At 38.1% G+C, this 14,432-nt stretch overlaps 1 protein-coding gene across 10 annotated transcripts in view; it reads left to right on the top strand.

Annotated features, from left to right (window-relative positions):
* Window positions 1–372: 372 nt before the first annotated feature.
* Window positions 373–14,432, top strand: part of LOC128792122 (hornerin-like) — a 75,031-nt gene continuing 60,971 nt past the window's right edge. For all 10 annotated transcript variants that reach the window (XM_053950270.1, XM_053950273.1, XM_053950274.1 and 7 more), the window contains exons 1-2: window positions 373–489; window positions 1,176–1,327. Coding sequence is in view for 1 of the 10 variants with exons in the window: in XM_053950280.1 (XP_053806255.1) it covers window positions 1,234–1,327 (94 nt within the window). In the remaining 9 variants the exon portion in view is untranslated. The remainder of the gene's footprint in view (window positions 490–1,175; window positions 1,328–14,432) is intronic.

A 14,432-nucleotide genomic window follows, 5' to 3' on the forward strand; every position in this document is an offset into this window, starting at 1 on the left:
TTTAAATAAATATTCTATTGAAAACTGGGTAAGGAAATGTAGAAATGACAAGTCACTGAGGTGTTGGAGGGTGTTGGTAAGGTCAGCGCTGCCACCTCAGCCCTCATGGCACCTCAAGCAGCTCAGTCGAGGAACAGATGGATGAAATGTTATTGGTGACTGGCAGGTTTCTTTTGAAAGCTGCTCTGGAGCTTGCAGATGGAAACTGGCGAAGCTCCTGCAGTCAGGACACTGCAGCTCTGCCCGCGTTGCTGTGTGAGGTGAGGCAGGGCCCCTCAAGAGCCCGCCGATCTCGCCAGCAGGGGCGGCTGGGGCGGGGGCCTCAGCCCGGCCGGGGCCCTCAGCGGCGGGACGGCTCCGAGCACACCGCCGGCTGCGGGCGGCTCAGCCGCACTCTCCTCGGCAAAACTGGGGAACCTGCCCCAGCTGACAGCTTGTTTTCCTTTTTGAATGTGCCTGGAAACAGTAACAAGGAAAATGTACTTGCGGGTGAGCATCTGGGGGTTTGTGCAAACCTGGGAGCTTGTACACCTGTTGTTTAATGTAGCGGTACAAGGGAGAGATCAGGTCTATTCAAGTTGTGCCAGATTTGCCTGTGCACTTGGTATTTCTCAGAAGTTACTGACTAAATTAAAACAGAGCTTTCCCAGTTCTGAATTTTACATCAAAGTGCGGGTAACCAGTGGACCAATGGCCATTTTTAATGGGGAGTGTTGATTTCAGAGCATGAGCAGCTGAACGAGGCACTAAATTGACTGTTAATTGTTTTAGCGATAGCTGTTTTTTACAGGGTCAGATTCTGAAGTAGAATTAATGTGTGGTGGTACGAAAGTGAACCTGAGAATAATATTGAAAGCAGACTCTGGCTAGTCAGGTGGCAGTCTGAGCCATCTGAGCTGTTCAGGCTCTTGGCCTGTGACACGTTTGTCTCATTGTGTACTGCCTCCTTGAACCCGTTCTCTCAGAAATCTTAATCTCTGCTGTGTGTCTCTTCTGTTTGCATCCTTTTGGCCACAGGCAGCTGTTCACCCTATGAATAATAATCTCAGCATATTACACAAAGTTCAGTACCACTGACTATATTTGACAAATAATAAACTTGTTCACTTCAATTCACATAAACTTATGCAATCTGTGAGCTCCATGAGCAGTTCCCTTCCCTTTGTGTGCCACAGCAATATCTCAGTACAACTTCAGACAGAGAGACTGTGCTTCATCTAGTGCCTTTTTGCAATGAGAATGAAAACTGGCCATGAAAGAAGAGAATTATGCTGCAGCCTGGCAAGGGTCTTAATTTGGATGATGTGGACTCCAGATACTAAAGGAGGTAAGTTTTTTTAGAGTTCTGTATTTCTAAGTTCAAATAAATGGCAAATAAACTGGAGCTTAATTTTGTGTGGTGGTGCGAAATATAAGATGATGTCTTCAAATCAGTTCTAAAGAGAGATACTTGCAGTTTCATGATTTACAGACTTAAAATTACAATTATTTTAAAGCAAGATGCTCTAGAGTAGGATTAAATTATAATAGTGGGAGTCTTTTTTAAGGTGCTTTTTAGAGTCACAACCACATAATTTGAGAAAGCTGAATAATCTGTTCTTTTGTGGGATACATTCAGGGGCTGTTTTTTAAATTTCTTTGTAATTGATCTTATGGCCATTGTCTATAAGGGTCCTAGATGCAGCCTAGACCTGGAGAGGGGAACCTGTTTTAATAGTATGCAATGAGAAATCAGTTCCAAATGCAGGAGTAAGGCTCCCAGATGCTTGTGCACACCCTAAAGAGCAGCTAAATAATGAGGTAATAGTGTCTTAGCAAGAGCAGTCGTTGGAGGGCAGTAGTAGGTTAAGTGTTGCCAAGATGTGTTGCAGTATTATACCTAAGGAGAACTTGGGGTAGGATTTTGAGGTTAGTTAGTGTACAAATTTTGTGGATATGACTGACGGATTAAAGTGTCAGGGATGACATGTTAGAAGGGATCTTACTTGTACGTATGGTAATCCAGGGACTAGCACGATGGGCTGGAGGTGAACACCTCAGTAGGGAGCTGGGGATGATGGATGGGGTAAGAATAGTGCAGCTCTTTACTGTAGATCCAAATTAACATTTCCAGCGTGGCAGCAGAGGGTGGCGCCAGTTGGCCCCTGTGGCCCTGCTGTCTCCGGCCCAGGCCGGGCCATTCAGCTCCCCCACTCCCTTCAGGGCTCTGCGTTTCTGCTCAGCTACACTCGCTGTGCTGGCGTTTAACCGCTCAAGTCTCCATTCCCGCGCGTCAAAATCATAACAAGTTGTTAAATGTTTAGAAAATGTTTCATTAATATATCCTCATGCGGGAGAAGTGGGAAAGGAATGCATCTTTGATGGTTTAGTGACAGCTTGATTTCTTAAAGGGTAACTGGAGCTAAGGAATATTTCAGTATTAAATCCAGTAATCTATGTCTCTGTTTTATTGCAAAGTTCAAGAATCTATTTATCTTCTAAAAAATGGGAAATGCTAGGATATGAAACCAGGTGTATGTTAGGCATTTATTTATTATTTGCATCATAGTTCATTTAATGTTTCTGTAATTGCTGGCAATTTTTTTCCGTTTCCTTAAATACTTTGTTTATGCACAAAATTTTAATGTGAAAACTGAAAATAATTCTGCCTGGGCAATCTTTCAGTATAATTGGGGGTATTTTAACTTAAGTATGTTGTTACACGGATATTTTTTAGTGGCATTCATTGTGTGTTTAACGGGCTGCATTTTCTAGCAGTTATTCCACTCACTGAAGCCGGATGGGAGCACCCACATGTTCAAGATAATTTTGTAATTTGTAAAGCCTGTAATCAGACCTACTGGGACAGCTGTTCAAGAGCTGGTTTTGTTTTCTTGTAATGGCTATCTGGCTAGTACTGCTGGAGGTCTCGCTGCAGGCCTCTGGAGGGCCAGATTCATGTTTGGAAGAGTTAGGTTACTGCAGAGCTTTTCCAAGGCCTCCAGGAACCATTCAGTTAAATTTAAGAACCAGATGCTATCACCTGGATCAGAGTAAATCTAGAGTAATTTAATTTCTATGCCTTGAATAATTACAGGCTTATTTTTTGCATAATTTTGTCTTTAGACAGTTTATACACCTTTGCAAACAGCAGTCAAAAGCATAAATCAGATGTAGCAATGGAATACAGTTGTTTATTCCAGGGTAGGGAGTCTGTACTGTGCTGGGGTTCATTGTCACAATAGTTTCCTTGAAGCAGTTTCCCCCTCATGCCGAGAGATGTTTTGCCTTCCTTGCAAGTACCTTTGCTGGAGTCTAACAAAACATACTTTAAATTCTGCTGTAGTCCCAAAAATCTGGTAAAATTTTGTACTTTGGATTTATCAAAATGGTGAAAAGATTCTCTTCAGGAATATTAAAAGCAAATAAAACCCAGTTGAGGATCAGGGGGCAGGGGGTGATAGTGGTAGTAGTAGGCAGGTGTTCCTCTGGTTATTTCCATCATGTTTTCAAATAAGACCTTACAAAAATTCCTTAAAATCACTAGGATTTGGAAATTTGTACCTGTGTTATTAGAAAGTATGTTTTGTCTGTACTGGAAGATTGAGCAGAGAAGTCAGAAAGTTATAATATTTAAAAAGTGAATGTTTATTATTTTAGTAGCTGAGATAAGAACCCTTCAGTTAGGTAATTAAGCATTTCTTCCAAAATTCAGCAGATTCTTTTTACTGGTTATGAAGTAATTGCTCTAAACTAAACATTGATGTTAAATGTCATCTTGCTTCCTATTCTTCTCCCTGATTTCATTTAACATAAAAGGCTCCATTTAATTGTGGCGAGTGGGTGTGTCTACTGCCATTCAAATTATAAAGCACTTCAATATTTCTTTAGAGAGACAGCTGCAGTATAGCTCTTTCAAAAAGAATCTCTTGGAGGGCAGAACCCCAGTGTTTGAATTTTAACTTAATGTTTGACTGTCTGAAGAGCAACCCTACTGCTTGGTGGTCAGTAAATCCTTCAGGAATGTCAGAAATGGGGTGATGGTTGAGGACAGGTTATGACAGAAGGGGAGAAGGACTTCTAAGTGAACACCCAAAGGAGATAAGGAGGATGTTTCCTCACCTGTGGAGTGTTTCAAAGGGAGGAAGTAGGAAAGAGAGGAAGTTGTGATGTCTGGTGTGTCTGCATGCTGTAGGACAGCAAAAATGATGGAGAGGGGGAGGCTGCAGTTTACCTCAGTCTGGGCCTCCTGGCTTGTCTGTATGACCCTGTGTTTCAGTGGTGCAGACAGCACAGCCACAGGGCTCTACTGCTGTTACACCAAAACGCAGCACTGCCCTGACCAGGAGCTCTGACTACTGAAGGGAAGAGCAGCTTGAGGAACTAGTTGTAACCACAGATAAATTTCCACCCTTATTTCAAGTATCACCTGGTTTTCACTTCTGATCACTAGAAACTTTTTAAACATTGAAATCTCATGGGGAGGAGAACTCCTGTAGAGGCTGAAAAAACATTTTTCACTTGGCTGAAATGAAAAATTGGCATTATTTTGTCAGCCCTATTTCCACCTCTTCAGCCAGTTCACTATGGTCTCTTAAAGTGGACTCAATTTCTCTATCTTTCACCCTTCTTCAGCATAGCTAAAATGCTAGTGTGAATTTCACCCAGAGGTCATCAAAATCCCTGGAAACGTGAGTACTACATCAGACTCAAAGGTTTTATGTGCTTGAATGTAACATTTTAAAGTCTTTTGATGTCATATACAGAAGGTAACTCAGAATAATAATTGCTGTAATAGTATCTTTTGTCTCATAAATTTAATTCTCAGCGTACTCTATTTAATTTGCTATAATTATATACTCAATGTACTGCCAATAAATACACTCTTTCAACACATATCTGTTTGATGTATATATATTTTCAAACATGGGGGAAGCAGTAGAAGTCAAGGATACTTCATCTTTAGCATTTTTCACTATTAATGCTTTGTTAAATACCATGTTATGTTAAATTTCTTTTCAGGAAACTGACATGAGGATGCTTTGAAATAGGATGCTAAATGGTTGTGACAGGGATTAGTACACCCCACTCACACTTGTATGTTTCCTGTGCTCAAAATTTAAGGATTGCTCTGAATTAGCTGAAGGGTCATTGGCATAGTATGTAGGTATCTCTGTGCCCTTCTCTTACTTTCTTGGAAAATTGTAATTACTGTACTCGCAGAACTTTTGGTAGCTTCAGAACATGTGGAAAGTGGATGGCAGGTAGTACTACCTGGTAGACACACTTCTTTTTGGAAAGTTTTGATCTTTGTTTCTTGCTTGGTCATTTTCACTACCCTCACAAATAATCAGTAACTATTGTCTGCTGAAAATAGAATGCTGCTAACCCAAATCCTACTTAGCTGAACCTGTCTTCTAAGCTAAGAACCATTGACTTTGCTGCCACTGTTGCATGTGATTTCTAAATGCTGCTTCCATTGCTGGGGGTACCATTAAAAGAAAAAACCCTCCTGTTGTTGACATATGGATGAGGAGTAACTGGTAATGGGTCATCATTTTAGACAGCGGGGAGCTCAGCAGAGCACAGACATTTAAACACAGGAAGTCCAGAATTAGTTTCCCACCTGTAGAGTGTTAATTCTGCCTGCTTAGGTCACTCCCACAGTGCTCCAGTAACACTGATGTTTTGTCTGAGCACTGCTATCCTCAGGAGCTGCTTCTGTCTGCCCTGTCGTCAGGATCCACCTGTATGTGCTTGATCTGTAATCCCACTCTATGTGTGCCAGAGATTATACAGCACTTCACACCATGCCAAATGTCACCAAGCTTTGCAGCAGGCCTGCAGGTCTGCTGGTGCATGTGCCTTTAGATTGCACTACCTGTAGTTAAATATTTAGTTTATAAAAAGTAAATACTAATCTCCTACAATTTACAGTTCCTTTGTTCTCACATCTGTCACAGCACATGTTTACCCTTCAGGAAACCTCACAGCCTATGCTGATGTCTGACCTAGCTGTACACAACAGCCTTCTGGGCTCTGTTTCAAGCATGGTCTGCAGATTAAGTGCTTAAATGTGTCACAAAAGTTTTCAGAATAGTGCTTTCGTTGGATCATCATATGGTTTTATACAATGGAACAGCTCAAATATTCATTGAATGCCTTTAGAGGTGTTATTCACCATGCCATGTTCTGCAGAAAATTACATGGCATATAGGAACTAATTAATGAAAGTTGTGTCTATATATTACTTCTATGCAGGTTGATTTAAAAAAAAATCCATAATTATATTTTTGGATGTGAAGACCACAGGTTTATCTACTACTCTAAAAAAAACACATTTCTATTACTGTTGCTGGAAGCTACACACTCCTACCTTTGTTTTACTTTCACATCAATAGAAAAGGCATTGGAAACAGTAAAAAAAAAACCTAAAAAACCCTCTTGTTTCTGTGAATCTTATATTTGAAGTGGAAATTATCTAGCTCCACTGCTAAATACTGTGGACTACCTATCTATGAGATGTATATTCTTCCTCAGGTACTTCTGACTTGGGATGGGTTTCCATTTTCCATTTTATCCTTTTCCTATGCTGTTTTGCAGTTCTTTCTTCATTCTCAGTTGTATTACTTTGCTTGAAATCATATTTGGAACTATTTCAAGCACCTTTGTGGTGTGGATGTTTAACCCTTTTACAGCAGAGCTGCAAAGGCACATTTGTGCTTCAGCAGTGACCATGGCTGTAGCACCTGGGATAATGTATTTTCTTGAGTGGCTGTAGAAATCCTCACTCAGTGCTTCATGAATCACTACAGAATGGTGAATCACTGCAAAGTGGTCCTTAGACAACTGACCTTTTGTTGACTCTCCCAAATATTTTCACTTACTAAACCTAATTAAAAGATGCATTAAGGATATTTATATTGCTGTATATCTATAATTACAGTTGCTATAAGGATGCTATTCTTTTGTGAAAGGGTGATAAGATGTTAATAAATGGCCTGTCTTTCATACTGAGGATAGCATCATACTAAGCTTGAAGGTCTTTATAATAATGGATTATAGTAAATTAATACTTCTCCATAAGGAAGATTATGTATCATAATTGTGTTCAAATGTATCACAAAAAATAATGCGTTCTGTAAGGAATTTACTTAGTAGATGGAACATCAGACTGGATGAATCCAAGAAAGTCCTCATAAGCAGAAGTCCCCTGACTGTAGTGATCTGATGGCCCTAAGAAGTCAGGGCGGTAGATTCTTAGTGCAGAGCAAAAATTAGAGGACTTATAATTTAATTTGTGGGACATGTTACACAGTACCTGGTTACCCTGGCTCTCTGTACACCCAGTCTCTACAGGTCTAGCCCAGCAGTGAGGAGCTCTGTACCCATAAAGCCTTGATGGTCAGCAGCTTCTCTGTGGAGCCATCCTAACAAAAAAATCCCGCTGAAGACCAGGAGTGACCTAGACCTGCACTCTGTAGGAACATAAAACATTAGATCAGAAATGTCATGGAGCTCAGTTTCTGGTTTTGTCCAAGTTATTTTGTATCTCATGGATGTAACAGGGCTTTCACATTCCACATATTCCATATATTCCCTGTTTTATATTGTGAGCTTAACACCTAGTGCATCTTTGACCTTCTGGTAGAAAGCTCTGTGGCTCTGACTGTTCCCTCCGTGAGAGTCACCTGCTTCTCCTCCCTGACCTCTGGCTAAATGGAGGAGTTAGTAGCAGAGGAATGTCACACTTCCAATTTGCCAGGTAGGCAGTAATTGCTGCGTTCCAAAGAGGTTACCACAGCAACCCCCTCAGAGATACACGTAGTGCACTCTGCTTCCAGAGTTTGTTAAACTTATAAATCATGTTTAGTGTATATTTGTATACTTTAACTTAGCTATTTCAACTCCAAGGAAAACCCAAATAAATAGGTATCTGTTTTCTCAGGTGACCAGCTTCTCACATTGGTTTTCTCTGCCAGTCCTAATAGAAAGTAATTATTATGATCTCAGCCATTTCCTTTTCCTCACCTTCCTATTTTCCATTACACAGCTATAATTATTATTGATTATACCTAATTAGGATTCATTGTGCTTCAAAGATTTAATACTTGGTCCTTGCCTCTAAAAGGTGATCATCTTACATTTAGACTTAACATCATGAATAATACAAAAGACAAGGGGAAAATCAAATGCAAGGACAAGAGCGACCACTTCAAAAACACATGATCTTTTCCTTAGTTAAAGAGCTAGTCATCTGTAATGTAGTAAAGTCTAAGTTCAAAGCATCTTCATGACTAGTATATGGAAGGGAATAGTACTAGTCTGAAGCTTATTTCTTTATTTCAGAAAAATATGTTGTCTTGAGGGCAGCAGCATTTATCTGTATAGCGCACGTGCACTTTACTGATTTGTAAATTGCTTGGCTTGGTAACACACCAGGGACTCCCTTTTTCCATTGCACAAAAAGGTACCCAGTAAGTCATGATTCCCTGTAAACAGGCATTTTTAGATATTCATCCCTCACCTGTTTGCAGCTCTTTGTTGTTATGTTCTCTTCAGTTAATTTCTGCATTTTCTTCTATGTTCAGGTCTTTGTGTGCACTTTATATCCAGGGTTATGTGACACAGAAACAATGACAGGATTTAGTATATTCCATTCCCGTTGTCCTCCAAAACAGATTCTCTTCTTCAAAATACTAGGAGTTGTGTGTATTCTCATGTTATTACTTTATCTAGGAAGTCACATATCATTGTTAACATTGTTAACATTTTGCCTTATCTTGAAAAAGGGAGACTAAAGAACCTGATTCTTGACTACCTGAGAAAAAAAAACAATTTAGTAGCTTAGTTAAAATTATGGTCTATAGGAATAAAAGTTTTCTGGCTTGGTCTATAGGAATTAAAATTTTGGCCTGGTAAATCAAGCTTCAGGATTGAAAGTCTTGCCAGAAGAGTATGAAGGTTTACAAATTAACTTTGCCAATAGGAATTTGGTACAAGCCACAGCTCACACAAGAAAAGCATGTTCAGTCTGATGGAATAGCCAGTGATGTTGTAGGAAATGCATTAGGAATGAATAAATATGTAGGTCAAAAAGCCTCTGAAGACATGCTTGGTCTTCAGCATCTAGATCCATTTTCTCTTATTCTGCTAACTGTAGTGAGCAGTCTTTGCAAACTAGAGCTACTTGCACTACTAAAGCATGTATTACATTAGTTGCTCTGAGTCTTTGTCTGTTACACATTCTATTACTGTACTTCTATTTCTACTATCTATTACCATGCAATGGAAATCCCAAACAGAAGCCAGGTTCTTTTATTTTGATAATGAAATTGTGGGCATTGTGGGGATTGTGTTCGGAAGGATTATTAAACTCTATCCCAATCAAACAATTGCAGAATGGTGAGTAGAGAAGTGCCTGAAAACGTAGATGTTCTAAATATACTGCACTTGTAATTATTTCAGATATGATTCCAGCAATGTTTATTATTTTGAAATAAAAGGGAGACATTGTTCCAGCTGCTAGGATCTGACTATTTATAGAAAGTGAATTGTTTTTTTCCTTGTAGTATATTTCAAATTCACCATGAAAAAAAGTTATAAATACTGAACAAAAATTGTTACCTGACTATTCCTTATAGTGTTAACTGCCGAAGGAATGGGAATTCACCTCCTTCTGCATTTGAAAGGGAAAACTGTGCAACCCAGGTGAAATGAGAGCACATTCTGTGGTAACTTCTCACTGCTATGAAGAGTGAAAGGAAGGGCTTGGGAAACAGTCAGGGAATACCTCTGGAACTATTTAGACTCTGATTGACTGACAAGTCCTCAGTGCCAAGACACATGTCCCAGTTCTGGCACAGCTAGAGGAGACCTGTAAATACTTAACAATAAGCATCAACTCCTTCTACTGAGAAAGGCCACAGTTAAACAGTTTCTTTGTGGGCTTCTCTTGGGCTTTCCAAGTGTCTATCAGAAAATTAATATATCTATATTAAGGCTTTCTCTGGAAGCCCCAAGAAGGTGCTCTTGTGTGGATTATGATACCATAAGCAAACATAACCCATTTTCCAGTAAGCTTAAATCTTCTTGCAAACATTTTCTTATTTATGTAGTAAGTGTCTTTTTATTTTGACAAATTTAAAGAGTGAAAGTGATGGAAATGATAATTCATTATCAAGTGAAATAAATTAGTCAGTCTAGTAGGAATTTAATCCAATAGATACATGCAGCATCTCCATGTTACCCACTCACTGTAGCTCATCAGTAGCTGCTGCAAAGAAACACAAGAGAAATCTTTTACTAAGTGTCTTTCACTAAATCTTCGTGTTCAGGTCATGAAAGTAAGGTATTTTAGATGAATGAGTGAAGCAACTTCCAGACTCTAAAATATTTTAACAGTCATTTACATTTACACAAAATGTAAAAATAGATTGTCACCAGGAATTTATTTAACTTACAAATAGAAGAGTCCTTCTTGATAGCATATGACAACTATCTCTCAATAGAAGAGTGTGAACAGCTAGTGAGGGATACTGACTTGGCATAATTAAGGACCTGGTGGATCAGGCAGAACTTGGCACATTATGGTTATTGCCAAGGCTAGATGCACTAGAAGGACATCTGCAAAGTACCTTAAAAAAACAGGGAATAAGATAGATTTTGTGAAATTCATGAATATAAGTGCTTCAGGAGTGATGTGAAATGTACTCCTGGTCTAGACTAAAGCATTTACATAGGTGCAGACAGATCTTGCTTAGAATCAGGAGGGCTGCCTGTGATGGAGCTTATCAGTCATCTACTCTGGATTACAGTTTACATTCTCAGATTCCATCTCAGATGGAAAATTTACTCACTGAATTTTTGTTAGAAGTATTAGTTGACAGTGACACATTTGTTTGGTTTGTTGGACAAAGTTTTCAAAATATTTTTGCTCAGTCTTTGGTATTTGGATTTTTAATCTACAGTCAAATTTACAAAACATGTTTCCTACATCCAGTCCAAGGTAGGGAGACTTTTTCAATTTTAGGTAATTTCTTCACCTTTAGGAACTTCTCAGGTTGGAGGGAAAAGGAGTGTCCTTTTATGTGATCACATTCATGTTTTTCTACTTCAATTATCAATAGCTCTTTACTAAATTCTTATTTAATTAAGCTTAAGTTAAGATACTGATGCCTTTAGGAGTAGAGTAGGTACATATTTACCTATCTCTTTGATTTATAAGGCTAAATATTCTACTGGTTTATTTTTATATTTTTTAACCAGCAATTAAGCTAGCATAAGTAGTTTGTCAGAAGTAACCAGGCAACAATGACAGAATTTTTTCCAAGAAATGTAATGTGGGAGCAGACTTTTTCTGGATGCTGTCTTTCAATAACTAATCTGTTGTAATTGTTATTGTTTCTATATTTTTTTCTAAAAAGTCATTGTTATTGTGGTGAGAATGAAATAGTTCTCTGAGAAAGGAGGCCATAATAAAAGCATTTTCTTCAGTTATTCTTTTCTCTGTGGTTCCAATTGCTGCATCTGTATGACAAGATTTGCATTTTGCAGAAAAGATCACTTAAGTGGTCATCTTTTAAAAATGATAAGTCAGAATTTTTAGTCTTATACATAATTTCAAGTACCATAAGTTCTAGAAGTAAGCCAATAGTAATTACTATAATTTTTTTAAAAAAGGTTGTATATTTGAGTTACATTTGGCTTATTTTCATAAGTCAAACATAACTTGCTTGCTAAAGATGCAGATGGAAATTTTAGTTCCTGAATAACCATTTTATACATCAGTTTTGAAAACAAGTTAGTATGAGTACATGATTTGTTGCATAATAATATTCTGTTGGATGGTCTAGAAGTAGCTCACAAGATGAAGATATAAGGAAATTATTCACCACCAGCTATAGTAAATTGAGCTGTGCTACACAGTGCTCATGCCTAATATGTGCAAATAGCTCACATCCAAGAAATGGCTCTTGTTCCAAATCATTGAGAAATCTTTGATTATATAAATTAGCTAGTTAAGCCACCTAAGCAAGTTTTTTCTTCTGACACTTGGAAAAAAAAGATGAATAAATGGAGACAAAACAATTATTGTTATTTTCAGTTACCAACCTATCCAAATTCAGATATTGGTATGCACCAGACTTCTCATATGTTATCATTAAAGAATAAGCCTATCATGAGTTGTGTCACTGATCAGTGCCACCTGCCTCTTCCTGAGTCATTCATGTTCTTCCTTATCATTTTCTGAAAGTACATTTTCTCCCATCCTACTACTATCAAGTGCTTTGGGATTAATCTTCTTTTGGAACTGCGAAAATGGTTTGGATATAAAGTAGAAGATGGAGTTCTGATGCAATGCCACCTAATCAAATCGTGCAATAATTATCACAGGACTGATTTCAGTGCAGTAAGCTATCTGCAGAAATGATAATAGGTGTTGCTCAAGCCTGGCACACCTAACTTGGTGTTTCCCAAGCCATATAAATAAATAGTCTTCCTTGCGTATCCACACCTCTCCTGTCACACCATTTCTGAGCAAAGAAGGGTCCTTCATCTAGATTAGCAAAGAGATTGAAGCAGACACCCTCCTGTTTTCATAACACTAAGCATAATTTTGATATGCTTACAAGTGGAAAGTGTAATTACCATTGTCCTCTGGTACTATAAGTGACATTGCTGTTACTGATTCCCAAGCTTCATTTTTAGGAACCTATTGGTTTTCATCCAACACCACAAAAAGAAAGCTACTTTAAACTTCAGCTCAGATGATACATTTTCTCTAACATTAAATTCAACCTTTCATTATCAAATACTTTTATTAATAAACACTTTTGTTAGGAAAAATAGTGTAAGAAATAGCTGATTCTGTGCTTATTAATTTGCCTCTAGTCTTTCCAATACACTGAACATGCTCTACAGATAGTTTTAGCCTTGTAAATGAAAATTACATTAGGCCCTCATATAGTATATGCTATGCTTTTAATTTTCATTCTTCATTAGCACTTCAGTTTTGTATGATCCACTGGTTTTCTGCATGTCAAGTAAACAATTTTTGAAAAATTCAATTTTTTCTCATTCTAAACTACAAAATAATATCAATAAATCATAGTTGATCAAATAGAAAGAAGATCAGATTACTAAGATGTGTTACAAACTCCCCAACATTCCAAGTCAAGACTCATGTGTCATCTAGAACTTTGGAATGCAGCAAATAATTTGCTTTACAGACTGTTGATGAAGTTGAAAATAGTTTATGGTTGAGAATTATCAGTGTGAGATTCTACAGCACAAAGCCAGGAAAGAGCAGATATCCTTAGGGTGCTGCAAGATCTGCTCCAAAAATTAATTGTAGGGTAAGTCTAATGAAACTGTTGAAAACAGGATATGATGAAATATGAAGCACTCCTTTGGCTCCCTCACAAAACCCTCCCTTCTCTTTCCATATTCTCTCTCAAAATAAATAGCTGTGGCTGGGTTGAAATCAGAGTGCCATTAATGCTACACTTTCCATTTTATTTGCTGAGTTTCTGTGGTTGTTAAATACTGGAGACTGAGCCATAAATAGACACAATTTTCAGAGATCTCCCTTTTTTTTTTCCTTTTATCCTGATTTTGGAGATTATCCCATGTGTGTTTGTTTAGACAGAAATTCACCTTACTGGACCCCTATTTCTGTAGGACAATGTGGATTAAACCTTCTCCCATGTTGCAGTAATAAACTCATGGTTGCACTGTTCTAAACTTCACCATAGTGAAAAGGGTCTACTTTAGTAATGCTGCAACCTGTGTTTCTCAGTCTTGTATTGCAAAAATTAAAGAAACAATTTCACAAGGTTTCTGATACACAAGAGGGTGGTCAAAAGGGACTGACTAAAATGAACACACCTAGAAGTTTGTGTCTTGAAGGCATTTGAACACACAGTTCCTGTTCCAGCAATAAGTCAAAACACTGCTCTAATTTATTATTAGTTACATTTTTAGAATACATGAGCAGTTCTAATAAGTTGTTTTTTTTTTTTCATTATGGGAAATGTCTCTCTCAACTGCTTACAGGAATTTCAGTTTTTCATTTCCACAAGTGTCATTGCAGATCAATAGCAGCAGCTTGGCTGACATCCTAAGCCAAAGCCATGGGGATCATTGGATTTTGGTCCAACCACAATGTTGGTGTGAGGAAGCTCTACAGCAACAGTCTCCCCTTTAGCTAGAAAACCAAAAGCATTGAGAATCCAGGATTGCAAATTCAACCAAACAAACCTACGGGAGTGGAAAAATAATAATCCTTGTTCTCAGTACTTAAAATGCTGACAATATTTTCCTTTTTTTGTGTGGGGCAAAAGCCTATCAGTTGCATGTCCCAAAATGAATTTGCCCAGAATTTCTGTTAATTGTTTCTCATCTCCACATCATCTGCAATCAGCTGCCACAGCACTCTGAGACATGTGTGT

The sequence above is a fragment of the Vidua chalybeata genome, chromosome 9 (assembly GCF_026979565.1).
Source record: "Vidua chalybeata isolate OUT-0048 chromosome 9, bVidCha1 merged haplotype, whole genome shotgun sequence".
Classification (NCBI taxonomy): domain Eukaryota; kingdom Metazoa; phylum Chordata; class Aves; order Passeriformes; family Viduidae; genus Vidua; species Vidua chalybeata.